Source organism: Empidonax traillii, unplaced genomic scaffold, assembly GCF_003031625.1.
Source record: "Empidonax traillii isolate 1590-97213 ecotype Southwest subspecies unplaced genomic scaffold, ASM303162v1 scaffold28:size2823434, whole genome shotgun sequence".
Classification (NCBI taxonomy): domain Eukaryota; kingdom Metazoa; phylum Chordata; class Aves; order Passeriformes; family Tyrannidae; genus Empidonax; species Empidonax traillii.
In genome coordinates this window covers 253,999-270,473 of record NW_020955221.1, presented here as the reverse complement: position 1 = coordinate 270,473, position 16,475 = coordinate 253,999, and the positions used below count along the sequence as shown (strand labels likewise).

General features: G+C 41.1%; 1 protein-coding gene across 3 annotated transcripts in view; it reads left to right on the top strand.

Moving 5' to 3' along the window:
* TLE4 (TLE family member 4, transcriptional corepressor) overlaps positions 1-16,475 on the top strand; it is a 98,619-nt gene that overhangs the window by 51,707 nt on the left and 30,437 nt on the right. For 2 of the 3 annotated variants that reach the window (XM_027909798.1, XM_027909784.1), the window contains 2 exons: positions 3,126-3,330; positions 3,720-3,736. In XM_027909798.1, coding sequence (XP_027765599.1) covers positions 3,126-3,330; positions 3,720-3,736 — 222 coding nt within the window. The remainder of the gene's footprint in view (positions 1-3,125; positions 3,331-3,719; positions 3,737-16,475) is intronic. The other variant, XM_027909790.1, reaches the window with a different exon arrangement.

The window sequence follows — 16,475 nt, the reverse complement described above, 5'->3', positions numbered from 1 at the left end:
TTTTCAGAGATCTGGAAGTGACAGAGATGTGATGTCACTTTGTCTTTACCTTCTTGACTAAGCTTATTAGCAAACAGCACTAATTATGTGATTATATACTTTTATTTCCTTTTCCTCTTCTATATTCTGAGAGCAAAAGCCTGCACGGTGCTTCACTTGAATTTGTGTCATTTCTGGGTTTGGACAGTGCCTCATTTTTGGTGTTCAGCATTGTTCATTGTAATAGAGGAGGTCATAGTTCTTTCTCATATCAATGCAATCCTAGTCCACAGTCATTCTCCTGTTTTGGGGCTTTTACTTCCAGCCCAGCCTAACAGCATGCAGAACGTTATCTGTGTCTGTGTGGCACAGGCATATGGAGCCATATTGAAATTTCAGGTGTTAGCTTAGAGTTATTTAAAAGTCTAGTTTTCATACCATTTTCTTTGTGCTGCTACAAGTGACCAAATTTCTGGTGTATCATTATCTTTCCAGATTTCAGGTTGCCATCACTTCTAATTGAAGAACTTGCAGTTCTCCATGTCAGGAAGGCTCTGTGTTTGGGGTTTTTTTTCCCCCTTACTCTCTGCAGTTATTTTCAGAGCTCTCTGCAATGCAGCTTGCCATGAAAACACATCTGTTCTTGGCCAAGAGGGACTGGGCCAACCAAACTGTTCAGGGTGATCCCAAGCTGCTAGGCACTGAGGTGCCATTACACATACTACTCTTAATGACGTTACTATATCGGAGAGGCATTGTGATGCTCAGTACATCCAAGATTCAGTCTGTGCTGTTGGCTTACTGAGCTATGTAGAGAGGTTCCCAACGAAGAGCAGTAAAACAGGGGATTACATTTTCATTGCAGTTTTCTTCTAGCTTTTTGGAAACCATCCTATATCGACAGAGGAGGTCAAATAATGCAAATTGCGTAGGTCGGCAGGGATCTATGCAGGTTGTACAGTACTGTGAAATGAGTGTCCCTTTTTGGTTGACAGTGTAATAGTTAACAAGGGAAAAGCTCACTGTTGATACTCTTGAGCTCTTCTCAAAGTCTTTGCTTTAAGCTGCTGGCAGAATAAGGCAGAGTTCTTCTTGTAGTAGATTATAGCACATTGTCAAACAGGAATGGGAAATTCCTTGCTGAAAATCAGGTGATAGAACACAGATTATTTTGTCCATCCCTTTTCTTTTGCTTGCTCTTCTCCCTCCTCAGATCAGGCATGCCAGATTGTTTCCTTGCTTTAAGGCAGCCCCATTCAAACCGAGAAGCTAAACAATACACTGTTTGCTCTTGCTTAATTTCATTAGATTTAATTTAAGATTCTGAAAAACATTCTTATTGCCATAAGAGCATCAAGCAAGCAAAATGTGTTTGATACTTTCTGCAAGAAGGAACACCTGCTAGAATTACATGGGTTTGCAAGCAGGGAAAATATTGAGCCTTCCCTTCTTCTTCCACCTGGAAGAATGTTCTTTCTGGTTTTGATTTTGTTGTTGTTGTGTGGCCCCCACTCCTTTTGAGGGTTTTTTTTCCCCCTCACCATTCTTTTGGATCATTCCCCTCTTTTCCCTGGCACTGATCTGGAGTGGATGACATGTGTGTACTACCACCAGTCTGATTCCACTGCACGGGTTTTATTTCCAAGAGGAAGAGAAGGATCTGTACTTCAAGGGTGGGGTGTTAAGGAAGGCGTGCAGTGTGCTGCAGAAGTTATCTAGCATGCTATGTGTGACTTGCAGCCTTTTTCTTTCAGCTCGCCCTTACGTAAATATTCATGCTAGGAGAGGGAAGGGAATAGTCAAGTGAGCAATATGTCTGTTGAGTATCAAGAGATGAGTTGCAGGATGGGAAGTAAATTTAGGTTCAAATGAAAACCAAACAACAGTAGAACTCAAGCCTTAGCAATTAGAAATTTAAAGTGGAATGGTTTTATGCAAAGCAGGTTAGATTTTTTTTTCTTCTAAAGTCCTGTATACAGACATGCAGCAGGGAGAGAACAATCCCAGAGAACTTAGGGGATTTACCTGAATCCTGAGCAATGGCTGCTTGAAAACCAAAATTTCAGAGTTAATCTAGTTATTGTAGGAACAGAAATTAGTTGGACTGTTAGCATGCAAGCCTTAGATCTGAACAGATCTTTCTTGGTATATATTTAACTAAACTTTTTTACCTCTTTGATTTTCGGTTTTGATATGATTTTTTTCCCCTTGCCTTCCCAGTGAATAGCAACAGTCTGTCTACCCCACAGTGGTTAGTATAGCACAGAGCTTGATGCAGCCCTGGTTGAGGTCAAGCACTCCAATTCCAACCTCTCAAGGGCTTTCTCTATGTGTTGCCAGTGTACTGGTAAAAATGACTTTAAACTCTTGTCAGTGCAGTTACTGGTGCATGCATCACAGTCCCACTCAAATAAACCTGTCACAACACAGAGTCAGCAGCTAGAGAAGACTACAAGGGCAGGCCTCTAGCTTTTCATTCGAGCATCACTAAACGTGCACAGAGTACCCAATTATTTCAGCATTATTGAGCAAGCCTACAGGAGGATCCAAGCCTTGCTACATTAGATTTTCTTTAGTAATTTGCTCAAGTACCGCTGAGGACACTTAAAGGGCTTAAAACGGTGGCTGCAACCAGTTTCCTTTTCTGGATTGTTAATTCGGGTTTTCTCTTTCAAATTAACTTTCACTACATGCTGTGCAGTGGCACTGGGAGAACTGTTTAACACTAATTTTCTCAATTTTCAGCTTTTTTTTTTCATTATATAACTGCTTTTATAGTTACATATGTTTTGATTAGACGTGTACGTGTGTGTTTCTACTAGAAAGAGAAAAATGTAATGTGTCTATCAGAAAAACAAAAATTTCTCCAGAAATGGGAATATTCCCTTCATTTTTTTTTTTTTTTTTTTTTGCATTTTGTTTTGTTTTGTTTTCATTGTTGTTCTTCTGTTGCAGCCTGAAGTTTACTGAATGTGTTGTGTCCAAACATATGGACATTTTTAAAACACCAGGATGTTTGTCTGTGCTGGTATCTGAATCGATCAGATGAATTGGTTGATCCGATCAATTGCAGTTGATGTACATAATCAATCAGACAACACCTAGCTTCCTGAACAAATTCAATATCTATGTTTTGTTTTTCACAGCAGCAGCAACTCCAGGCCCAGCACTTGTCACACGGACATGGTCTTCCTGTGCCTCTCACTCCACACCCCTCAGGCTTGCAGCCTCCAGCCATCCCACCCATTGGCAGCAGCGCTGGTCTCCTGGCACTCTCCAGTGCCCTGGGTGGGCAGTCCCACCTCCCAATTAAAGACGAGAAGAAGCACCATGATAATGATCACCAAAGAGGTAGGTGCTGTCAGATGAGTGTGTGGCTTTGTTTGTTTCCCTTCTTTTTTAAAAAAATTCTCCCATTTAGAAAGAAAAGGGGATGGGAGGGGGAGAAATTTTCAGAAGAATTCCAAGCTAATTACTTTAGTGTTTATTGTCTAGCAGCAGCCAGATATTGTGTTCAAGTGCTAGAAATCCAGTTTTATAAATCTGGCTTTACAGCATTAATAATTAACTGCACAGAAAAGTTAACATCTGTGAAATTTATTATTTAACAGACATCAGGATTCTTTCTTCCCAGTATGATAAATGTATCATTTTATGTAAACTAACTACTGCTTTTCTCTTTCTCTCTTCCCCCCCATCTCCATCCCCCGCCACTGTTCTTCCCCTCCTTATGCGTGCAGACAGAGACTCCATCAAGGTAGGATTCCATTTCATAGGTGTAAAGGGTAGCTTAACAGAGCTGTAGGCACACTGCATTTTTCTGAAGTCTGGCCCAGAGTGGTGGAAAAAGTCATCAAGTGAAACTGGGTTGTGATGCTCATGTTGATTAGCAGCACCCTGCATAGATTGTGTATCACATTTAGGAAGTGGCTTGTAGTGGGACAGCTAGGATTGCAAGCAACATGCCGACCAGCAAGTTTGCTGGAACAGCATCGAGGCTATTCTTGGATAGAATGAAAAGTCTGCCTGGGGTCCCTGCCCAAAGTTCTGAGATGGAAAGAATTAGCCATTAGTCTTAAGTAATTTGGCAACTGTACACTGTAATTCTGATATTTCCTTATAATTCAGGTAGGAAAGGAGAGCTCTATGTCTCTCAAGGGAGAGGTAGGATGCTGCCTGCTGTCCTGACTCAAGTTGGAGAGGAGTGAGCCGCCTTTTCCTACTCTGATGAATGTGGTATTCACACTGAGGATTCTGCCTTCCTTTTTCAGAAGTTCTTCCTTTTTCAGGTTCTGAGTGACTCTGCAAGGTACCTGTATTACTCTGTACCATCCTGTGTATGGTAGATGTAATAACACACTTTGCAGTCTGTTTTTTTTTTGAGCATTCAGCGATGCATAGAACTGTTGTTATAGTTATGTGCCTGGATGCTTTTTGATACTGGATAGCCTCCAGACTCTCTCAGAGGCTCCTGAGGTTTTCATGCCGCAAGTAGGGAGAGTTTATCCTTGCCCTGCCCTCTCCTGGATCGGTCTGCTCTCCTAGTTTGCAAGGTTTTCAGAAACATAAGGTCAACAAGCCTTTTTAGGTGCTGGTGTGTGAAATGAAAAATACATTTCTCCTACAATTGGCAAGACCTGTGCCAACCTTTTGAGTACTTACAATGAGTTTGCCCAGTTTTGAGTGGTGCTTTTTTTAGGAATATTGTTGCATGTACTGTTGATGTTCGCCAAGTGGCAGAAGAGGTGTTCGCAGCACGACTCTAGGGTGCATTAGACAGGATTACCAGAATCTTGTCAGTCAGATGTTACAGTGTGCCCTAGATGGCATTGGGAAAAGCGTGGTTCTGGGTACAGGCTTTGCCCCCATCAGAGACATGTCCAGCCAGGGCTAAAGCACGAGGGGCCATGCCTTTGCTTTGCTTCTTTGGCAACTACAGGTGGGGACGTGTCCCACAACCTACCCCAGCGCACCCATTCTGCCACTGGCAACCCTGACATGTCCCGGCCAAGTGCAACTGAGCCGAGGGTTGTCAGTTTTGCGATTACCCACATGGCTCTGCATTAACAATCAGGAGCTGACAGGAACTGTCAGATTTTATTGTGAGCTGCAAAGGCACTGAAGCTGTCTATCTGCTGACATAAGGCAACAGTGCATTGGATTTCACTTCAGCTTTCTTGTCATGAGGACTAGAAACTGCCCTTACTGCCTTTGCGATGAGGCTGGGCACAGATTAATGACGATTTTCCTAGAACGTCCTCTCTTCGCTGTGAACGGATAGGTTTAGTCCATTTTCCTTTTTCCTGCATTCAAACAGACAAATACAAGTAGAGCAGATACCTAAATATAGGAATACAGACTCACATGGTTTCTTGAGCAACTGTGCATACCTGTACAGTTGGAACCATGAGGATTTCACTCAAGAAAGTGGCTGAGGAGAACTGCTAGTATATGCCATCCGCTGTTTCTAAACAATACATGCTAGTCATATTTCTCTAACATTTGTGCGATGTTGGGGTGTTTATGCTGGCACGGGTGTTAGGGGGAGCATCTGTACTGAAAAGGATGATTTTGTCTGGGATTGATTCAAAGTGTCTGTTACTCATACAGCTTCCAGAGAGTAAGGAGGACATCGCTGGTTTGTGCCAGTTTACTTTGAACTGATAAGTAGGTATTTGTCTTCCACGGTGTTCGGATTCTGAATTGGTTTGTGTGTCAGCATTGTGGGACTTACTGCCAGCTTTGCAAGGCAAAATAGTTTGCTAATTTCCTTAAATGTTTGCAGTGATGCCCAGAGTAGCAGTTAGTCACTTGTTCAATCGATCTATCCTCCCTTAAGTGGTTCCCAGTTAAGAGAGGCTTTTTATGATTGTCTGCTGTGTGACTTGAGACGGTTTTTGTCAGCCAGAACGTGCCAGTTGCCAGGAGCTGGAGTCTGTGTGCTTGTAAGAAATAATTTATTCATGCAGGATAATACCCCTTAACATTTAAGAGGTAACGAACATGACATAAATTTCCTTCTTCCTTTTAATTTTTTACTTTCCTCTTTCAATGTGCAAACAGGCAGGCTCTGGTACTCTAAATAGTAAGTAATTTTTGGCCATCTGTCAAAAGGAAATTTCAATACAAATTTAAATTAATGATGCCTGAAATTTTTTATAGCTCCTCTAAAAGCCTCTAATGTGCAGAAAATTCTGAATCTGCTGGTAGTAATTAGTGTAGCATGTAATGAGGAAATGGACGATGTTATACAGCCCCAGTGTAACGTTTTGATATGGTAGCAAAATTTTGATTTATATAATGTTTTGTCTGAGTTTAATTGTAAGAGACATTTTAAAGTTTTCTTGCTGATACAGATTATTAAGCAGGGCAGATTTTAAAATAGCTCATAAAGTGTAAATTTACGCTGTAGTGTGCATAATGAAGGTACACTACCTATTTCTATGAAGAAAGAAGTTTGGCTGAAGTGTCCCATTTCTTGCCATCATTTCCAGCACTTTCGATTTGCAGGGCAGTTTTCTTAGTGAAACTTGCTGTCTATAGCTGTGCTGGTCCTGACTCCTCTTAGTTCAGGCCAGGGAAAAGGCAGTTTGCATCATTCTTCCAAATGTGACATTTTCTGCCTGATAAGCCAGGCTGGGCTCACGTACTTCCCAGCACATTCCTTGAGCGAGTAGTTCACTGCTGAAGCCAAGTAGTCCAGGTAACACAAGATTATCCAGGAGCTGTTTCTAAATAACAGATCAGCATTGGCAGTGAAAGCTCTGTGGAGAAGGGCAGCATTGGGAGCTCTTGCTTCTTGGATTCAGCCTTTGAAATCTGTTGCCAAGTTTGAAGTGTGGGAAAACTCTAAATGCAGTAAATTGGGCCATGAGAGTGCTCTTTGTACAGTGGCAAGGCTGTGGAGCACGCAAAGGGAAGAGAAGGGTGGCATGTGCCAGGGCTGTGTTCAAATGGCAGCCTTGGCTTAAGGACTTAAAGGGAATATAATGTGTTTAGATAGGAAGACAAACTGCTCTGCAGTTAACCAAGTGGCTTTTCACACCATGTGTTTCCTTTTCAAAGCTGTAAAACTTTTTTCAGAAAATAAAAGGAAAAAAGGAAAAAAGGTTTTTTCTAAACTGGATTCTTGCTTGCTAATTGCACCACACAAATTTCGTTCCACCTTTTATGAGAACTTCTGATTCAGGAAGCATGTCCTTCTTCCCAGCTGTGGTACCCTCTCTGGGACAAATGTGGCAAAAGTTTTGCTGGTCTTTGACAGAGTTCCTTCTGTAACACATGGCCTTTGAAGAAGCTGTGGAAACATTTTGTGTGCAAAAGCTCCACCTGGCAGAAAGTAAGTAGTCTAGTGCTAGCAGTCTCTTCCCAAGGCTCTCACTGCGGCTAATGGAGTGAAGGAGCGCCCGGATGCTGGCTGGGTTGTGGGCCTTCCAGAGCTAGCCAGGATGTCCCCAAAAGGGTTGTTCAAGAATCTCTGAGTCTTCTGAATCGCTGCTTTGTGCACAGGATCCAATATGTGTAACATTTTACCACATCTTTTGTTATCCAGACCTCTTGTTCCTTATATACCTATTTTGTGCTGCCTTTCTTTTGGGGGTTGTTTGCTTGTTTGTGTTCGTGTTGGTCTGGTTTTTTTGTTTGTTTTTTTTTTTTTTTTTCCTTCACCTGATTTTTAAACTATTTGGGGCAGAGACTATTACTATAGTAAGACTTGCCAGCACAGTGAAAACTTTGTTCATTTTTATGGTGAGGGTTACTGTTTCAGGAGCAACAGGTGCCAAAAATGTAAAACCGGAGTCTCGTGGCAGGAATGAAACAGCTAATATGGGATTCCTCTGGGAAAAAATAAAGACTTTAAAATAAAAATATCTGAAATAATGCATTGAATGTAGCTTTGGGGTGAATTTCTGGCCAACATGCTGGTGAATTCAGAGAAAGAAGTCTGTCAGGGCAAATTGAGGTCTGTCAGGGCAAATTGAGGTGAATTTAAAATAAGATTACTTTTGACTTAATCCATGTGAAAGCTAATAATTACACATGTGGGAGATACAGGGAAAGTGGATGGGTGAGATTCCCACATTCTGTTTGCATTTGTGGTAGCCTGTGCTCCAGTGCTTCACAAGCTGTTAGCCACTATTAGTTGTTTAGACCTCTGTTCATTTAGTTGTAAGTAAGAGTAAGCTGCTTACTCCTGAAGCTGTAAGTAACCTAATACTTAAAAAAAAGAGTCAGTGTGCGTAATGCTTCTGGAAAGTACTAGATAGTTTAAAATAAAAATGCTCAACATATAGTATATAAGACCTTTGGATACCACCACATGTAATTATACTTCTAGCTTTGTTCTTCTGCTGGTAGAGGAACACTACATAAACTGCCGTGATGTATCGCTGTGAACTTTGTCCTAATTGTCATATTTCTTTCAAATTTGACTTCCTCTAGTAGTTTGAGTGTCCACCAAATGTCTTTGTATTCACTATGTATTTAATGAGGCAAAGAAACATAGTTACCTGCTACAAGCTAAAGAAATTTGCAGAATTTATTTCTTAATAATTTTGTTATTTCGCCACTTAATTACTGTTCATCTGAAAAGCGCTTCACAGGCTTGTTAAAATCCAGACATTTCACACTCACGCCACAGATTCTGTTTGTACCTTTCTCTGTTTGGAAACAAGGCGTGTATTTTGCCTTCTGTAATGATGAAGTGGTAGTTTTAAGCAGAGCATATTTGAACTACACTGCTTCACAAGAGATGTGTTTTTGATCTTTATGGGTGTTTTGGGGATAGCATTACCAAATAATAATGAGTAACTTCTGTTGGCTTGTGATACAGTATTTTTTTCAGTATTAATTGATATCTGCCTCTGGGCGTGTAAGCTGTCCCGAATGTAACAGGTGCCCTAATTCCAGAAAATGTGTTGTAATTGTTTGTTTGTGGAACAGATGAATAAATATCTGTGGGGCATAGCTGGTACTCAGGTGGTGAATGTGAGTGGATTAATGATGTGATTGGGTGAGACATGCTTGTTTGTTGCAGTCTGGTCCAGTAACTGTATACTGAAGCAGAACAAATATTAATTAGCAGGGTCCTGTTTGTTGTCTCAGTCTATCTTATGGAGCGGATTTTCTGGCAATGCTTTTTTTTCTTAATAACCTTTTCACGGCTAGACTTATAGTATGTCATTCAAGCCCCATGTTTTTAACAGACTTTCAGAACATGAAACTGAACCTCAGGTATATATATTCCTGCTGTGTTTTTAAATTCTTTTCTCCCCTTGCCCCAACAGAGTTTTACATTTCTTTAATTCATACAGTGTCACATCTTAAATCTTTTTCATGAGGACATCTGGGAATTTTAATTTAGTGTAGAGTATTCATATTCTCATATGAAAGTAACTGCACATACTCCAGTATCAAAGAATTAGCTGCTTCTGCCATTTTTTATGGCTTTACCTCTTTTACTCAATAGCTTTTTACCCACTTCTGTGTATCAACTGCACACTATCCTCTTACCTTGCATCCTTTTGCCAGTTACCACAGGGTGATTCTAATTCAGTGGTGTGCCCACATTTGCTGAAATTCCTGTAGTGCTTCTCACTATCAAACTTTTATTTTGCCACTTGGTGATTTAAGGTTACTCAAATATTCTCTCTCCAGATGCTCTCTTCACCCAGAAGGCAAACACACACATGGGCTGTAATTTCTAACCTGAGCAGTCACATCTAATTATTTCCATGGCAACAGACTGTGATGTTGATAACACAGGATTATGACTTCACATCATAGAGTAGGAAGAGGAAGTTTGCTGGGATGAGGAGGTGGATGGAAAGGTCTCCAGTGCAAAGGCTTTGACAGTATAATAGCTGGGGGAAAAGAAATAAAGGGAGTTAATTTGCTTATTATATCTTCTGAAGTTCTTCTCACTGTGTGTTAATAAAAGCATACTTTGGATGCTGGCATTCATGTCTTACACCAGCTTACTTATGGTGAATGAGTCTGGAATGAAGAACACATTTACAGGTCAAGTTACATAGGTGTTAGTCATATAATTCAAGAAAATAAACATCAATTTTTGTTAAAGCAGGACATAGACTAGGTGGCTGTGTTTTGCCTTGTGGATTTCTGTTGGCGCTGTATTTTGTTTTTTTATTTTTATTGAGCACTTAGCATTTTGATTTTGAGTTGTCTTTAAAATAAAACTCTTCGGTCCAAAGTAACATTCCTTATTTTATGCAAATCAGTGGAGTCGGTGGGCATGCAGATTATCTTCTAAAGGGAGGGAAAGTGTACTAATTACCTTCTGGATTCTACCACATGGATGACATGCTTGGAAATTTCTGTCGTATCACTTAAGTCACTGAATGCTAGTAGTGTATTAATACTTACATTAATATTTGTATTGCCCTTCGTAACTCTTCCCTGGCAGTGGGAAAGAAGTACATTCCTAATCCAAATTTTGTCAGTCTCCTTAGGTTGATTTTAGAAAAAGTTGGAGGGAAATAATCTGATACAAGTCTGATAGTCTGATACAAGTTATTGTGCAAGATTGTTGAGTGCAACATGAATTACAAAGTTTTAATTGTGCTTTGAGGGAAGAAGCAATAAGGCAAGATGTCAGGAATTAGCCATTGAGGGGAGTTTGTAGGAAAGTTGCACTGTTTCCTACCTCTCTTTGGTACAGCTGTAATTGAGTTGAATAATTAATTAAATATCTAAAGCTCGATTAATGTATTCTGCATAGCAATTTGAAAAGTTCTGTGTTTTCTTAAGCAACATTTGGCCTTTTGAAGAAAAAAAAATTGGAAATGCTAATGTTTTTCAGCCAACTAAGGGAAGAAAATAAAAATGTCTCCATAGCAACAAAGCTTCTTTCTAGATGGTTTCCTAAAATATGCCTGGACCAGAAGCAGATGTCTGGTTTGAGAATCTCGCCTCCTTCAGTGTAAACAAATAACTTCTAGGCAGGTGTTGGAAATAATATGGAAATCCTATTAAGGGGCCCTGGGTTCCTGTCAGTCAGGAAACCCCTGCCACAAAAGGGCTGGTCGTCTGAATAAAGGAGGCAGAGTAAATTCTCGTTAGGCTTTAGCTTTTCCCAGGAAATGATTGTCTCCGCATGTTCTTTCTCTGCAAGCCTGAATGCAAGCTGTTTCTTCTACTGATCCCCTCTGCCACCCTTGCTTTCTCCCTCTCTTCTCTTGCTGGATTAGTGCTTGATATCAGTGGTGGATGCTGCTGCTTGGGGCGTTGAGTCAGTTGTTTTTAACCCCTGTTCTCTCCTCTCCCTGATCTGCAGCCCTGCCTTGGCTGGTGAGAGGACAGCCAGAGGAGATGCCTTATGCTGGCCTGGAGGAGAGGAGGGGAAGTTGTTTGTGTGAATTTATAGATGATATTGTGGTAAAGGTATTGATGTGGCTGGCTTGATGGTAGCACATGTTAGGGTACAAAATAAGAGTGTATTTTTTCTTATGATGTGTCTAGGAAGTTGCTGGGATGCTTATTTTTCTTTTTAATCATCTTTTGACATTACTGAGAAAACTTGCTGTCAATAGTCTGTTAGTCTAGTGTGACAGTTGTGTTGCCTTTGCACTTGCTGGTGTCAGTTTTGTCTCCAGACACAGCTGTGCTGACCCCTGCGCTACCACAGCCAGGGGACCAGCTTACCTGCGGCCTGTGGGTGAAAACTTCAACACACAGCAGGTGGGAGCAGTTGCTGAGAATGTGCTTCCCAGAGTCTCTAGGCTGGAAGCAGAGACCGCGTGCATGTCTCCCGGCTTCCTGCATCTACTTTCCTTGGCGTGCCAGACGTGCATAGTGATGCTCTTAATAACACTCGGAGGGTTAAATGTGGATAAACACAAAACAAGGCTTCTGAAAAGCCTGAAGATTATCATGCAGCATTTCTCGGACTATAGCCCCCGAGACGCACTTCATAAAGCCAATAAAGTGCACGCCGGTGGTCTCCTGTTGCCCTGGCAACGGACCACAGGGCACCCTGTGTGTGAAATGCATGAACATCTGCGAATTAATCTTTTTTAGTTTGTTCTTTCCTTGGTATCAGCGGGGCTGCACTGCCTGGTAGCAGCAGGGCCAGAGCTGGAGGGTTACCCCAGGGATGTCCCATGCTCCTGGCAGAGGAGGTGAAGCTAGGTCCCTCTCAGCAGTGCTTCCCACAGTGGAGGGCCTTGGCCTCATGTTGGTCTCATTGGAATGCTCTAAGCTTGCTTTTGGATGCAGGGAAGAGAACAAATTAAAAAATATTCTCCTAAATTGAGGTGTTGTTTGGCTTGTCAGGCTTTCATGAAAAAAATAATTTGAGAGAAAAATGAAGTGAGCACTTGTTTCCACACTGTGTTTTACTGGACTCCACCACTCCTGTTGGAGTTGGTGGAGTCCAGTGAGAGTTTCACTCTCACTAGGCTGTAGTGGAAACAGAAGTTGAAGAGTAGCAGGTCTTACACTAATCATAAAATGGAGAGACATAACAAAAATCAGCACAGTGACAAGCTGACCCAGCAAGAGGCCCAGGCACAGCTATGCTTGTAAGATGCAAAATCTGGGGGATGGTATTTTCCACTGCCTCCTGGAGCAATTACTGAGAGCTCTAGCACTGCGGTTTTTGGCTTCCTGCCAGGGCCCTGGCAGGTGCCAGGTGTTCTCTCTCCTGACCTTCTGCCAGCCACATCCCTGCTGTGGTGCATCAGGGTGCAGGTTTCATGTCTGGCTCCAGGAGCTATGCTGACTGCTGGTTGCCAGTGCAGGGCTTGCCCCAGTTCTCTACTAAGTCTCAGGGAAGACTGTAGGGGGAACACTGTGTATGTTGTATCATCAGCGAATGCTTGGATTTAATCAGAGTTTTAATGAAGTATTGGAAGTGAAATGCCACTTTAATCTGCTCATTGTATTAAAAGGACAGCAGATTGCTCTGTATCACTTTTTTTTTTGATCTGCAAGCTTATCAAAGACTGCCAAGGTGCTTTTAAGTGAGGTATAGCAGCCAGTTCGACACTACTTGTTTGCATACGAATATTAGCAGGCACAGCTGCACCTCTGTTTTTCTGCCTCTCGAGAGGCAATGAATGCAGCTGTGGGAGTGTTCTTAATGCATACTTATGAATAAGTTGGGTGGAGGGGTGGGAGAAGGAAAAGAATTTCAACATGGTTTGTTCCTCTTTTTCATTAACTAGGTGAGCTGTATATTGTAGATTACAATATACAGAGAGGCTGGCATATTTCAAGCCACTGTATCATTTGAAAGAGGGCATACAGTACTTTCTTTGCTGTATTAATCTTGACAGATCAAAATAAATAATAGCACTGATTTTGCTGGTTGAGACCTATTCAGTCAGAGTGGTGTGCTCTGCAGAGATGCAGTGCTAGAATATGGAAGAACAGCCAGGAGAGGTGTTTCCCAATTGCAGCTACCCCCAGAAGGATTGTCTGCAGCACTGTGTGGTTTGTGTTTGGCACAGAACACACACAACATAAAACTCACCAGCTATGGCAACATATTTCTCACTCCTTTGCTCATTTTATTTTATTAACAAAGTGGCCAGACTGTATAGAAACCACTGGTTGCGTTGAGTGGAAAAGCCAATGCTGACCTAAATATATAAAGCCTTGCTTTGTGATCTTACAACACCAGGCATTAGGAAATCATTGTATCTGGCTTTCAATAATTATAACTGTGTGCTTATATTTCTCATATCTTCCTGATACGTTTGCTGAAAACATATCTATTGATACTGTACTTCTGTCTCACCCCTCTATTTCTTTTAAAAATACCAAACTGCAATTTACTTTAGCCCTTGAAGAAATTAATATTTTGCTTTTCCTCCCCTGCTGTAAGGGTGTCATACAATGACCTGCAAATATTATTTTGTAATGAGCCTTGCTGTCCCATACTGCAAAATATGAAAAGAATTCAGTGTCTGAATAGTTTTAAAATAATTTCTTTAAATCAATTGCAATAAACCCTGTGGGTTGAGAGAAATCCTTTTTCTGCCATTTCCTTGAAGTATGTATGGTATCTTTCTAAGTGCCCTGTCAGTATGCATAAATGGCATTAGAGTAGCAAAGGTACCCTGCCTTAAGCATAAAGGCAGCCTGTCCAGGATCAGTTCAGTGCCTTTAGGAAAAGCACTGTATGCTCACAATCTAGGTAACCTAAAAGCCTTATATCGCACTGCAGGTATTTAAAAGCAATTAAGTTATTTAGTCTGTGGGACTCTTGTGTGCTTCATGAAGGTTTTCTGATAACAGCACTACTTTCAGTTGTGGCAAAGGCTGGAGGTGCCATTTTTGGACCCTTCTTCCTACTTCAGGGGATGAAGAAGAGGAGACACCATCAAAGATTGTGATGTTGTTTCTCTTCCTTGTTCTTTTTAGAGTATCTAGCATCAGACTATGCATGTTTTTCCCAGTTCTTCTATGCAAACTGCAACCCTTTTGGTATCAAATGTTTTCTGTGCTGAAGTACTTATCTGCTGTGCCTTTCTTCTCCATGGACCCTAAATCATTTTGCAAATCCTGCTAATGACTGTAACAGTCCTGTTAATACTTGCAACTTAGTGTTGCAAGTAGCAATAACCTGATTTAAAATAGTAAATGTAACTGAAGTTTCCCACCGAGTAGGGCGAACTAGTAGTGAGTACTAACTGAGACCATTACAGTGATGGAGCTTCTGCTGTTTAGTAGATAAGTGTTTCATAATTGTTCTGGGCACAAATAGGAAAAAAAAACCCATATGATAGAAGAAGTCTCTTCATGTTGACAACACACAGCACCAGAGATTCCTACAGTGTAAAGCCGCCTGTTTTGCAAGCAAAGTATGCCACAGACTCTAATTATAAAAATAAAAACATGTTCTTTAATTTGATATACAGACAGAATTTCTCTTACTATTTTTCTGAGTCTTAAAACTGACAGAAATTCTCTCTAGAATACCAGGTATTCAGTGTGCACAACTGTTACTGTAGATGTCAAAAATACAATATTCATGAGTGTGTTTGATATTGTGTTCTGGCTCAAGATATGTATTTGTCCAACTCTGCACTGTGATATATGTGTAAACTGGTTTTAGGAAAAACATTTGTTCATAACCAGGGTTGTTCTTGCCAATAGTAAGATTATATCAAAACAAGCACCATTTGTTACCTAATTTGCCTGTTTTCTTAACATTTAACTGAAAGTCTAAATATGTTAATGTAATGATATGATTGTGACAAAAGCCAACAAAAATGGGGAAACAGACATCTGGAGGTGGCGGTTTCCCATACTAAAGAGGGAACTGAAGTAAAACACCTAATGCTTAGCTCTTGGTTCTATGCACTAAGACTAGTTTGCCCTGCTTTTTGAAAGTGTAAACACGAGCTCTGGGGAAATCTCTGGAGAAAGGCTCGTGAACATTTGCCTTGTGTCTGCAGAGACAGAAACTCTGAAGTGGATGATCAGGAGGAGATCAAATGAGCGTGGGGGACAGCAGAGGAAGAGAGATAAAAATAAATCCATGTTTCCTCTCTGCCTCCACCTGATTACTTTGCTTAATTTTACCCACATTTTACATGTTCTCTGGAGAGAACTCTTTTACAATTCGCATGAAAAAAAGAGGAAGAAAAATCGTAGGCAGCAGCCTCCATTACGTGTAGAGATCAAGCAGTTAGTAAACTGATGTATGCCTAGTGCTTGTATGTTAAAAGCTGTGTGCTCTCTGTACCCTGACACCAAAAGCAAGGTGTAGGAAGGCGTTAATCCTCTAAACATTAATGCTTTTCAAGATCACAGATTATTGCCCTCTGTTGTGTCAGAATGAGTGTTTCCTTTTCTTCTGTAGGATATCTGGTGGTTCCTCAAATGTTTGAGGAGCCATCGTTTAGTAGTTTAAGGAGAAAGCCTTGAATAATTCACACAACAAATGATTAGACTAGCACTTATCTATCTAACTGAATTATTCTGCATGTTTGCTGAAGCAGTTAAGCAGCAGAACAGCATTTCCTTCTCAGGAGGGTTTAGGTGGTGGTATTGACCCACCTAGTTATTGGGTTTCAGCCTTTTGTTGACACTGTTGTAAATGAAAGCAGCCTGGACAGCCACTGAGCAGCTGGGCTGAGTAATTGTGAAGGATTCATGCTTGTTGCTGTTACCCCCAGTGTTTATAGTGGGTTGTTTGCTTTGACTTTTGTTGAACTGTTGACAAAAGCATTAGATACAAATGGGAACAAATAAAGTGGTGAGATGCCAGGAGGGCTTGGCAGAAATGGTGGTTTTCATTCCAGCTTAAATGGGGAATATTGACACTTGTCTGGATGGGAAAAGGAAGGTGTGTTCAGCATTTCTGTGCTTCTCCCTCCCCCTTCCCTTCCTTTCCTTACTGCTAAATATGTTTTGGCAAACAGGTGAATAAAAACAGAGCAGAGGAATTTTCAGCATTGCCTTAACTCTTTGGCACTACGTTTTTGAAGCTCTTTCTGACTGTGGATGTCTTGCTGGGTAAATCC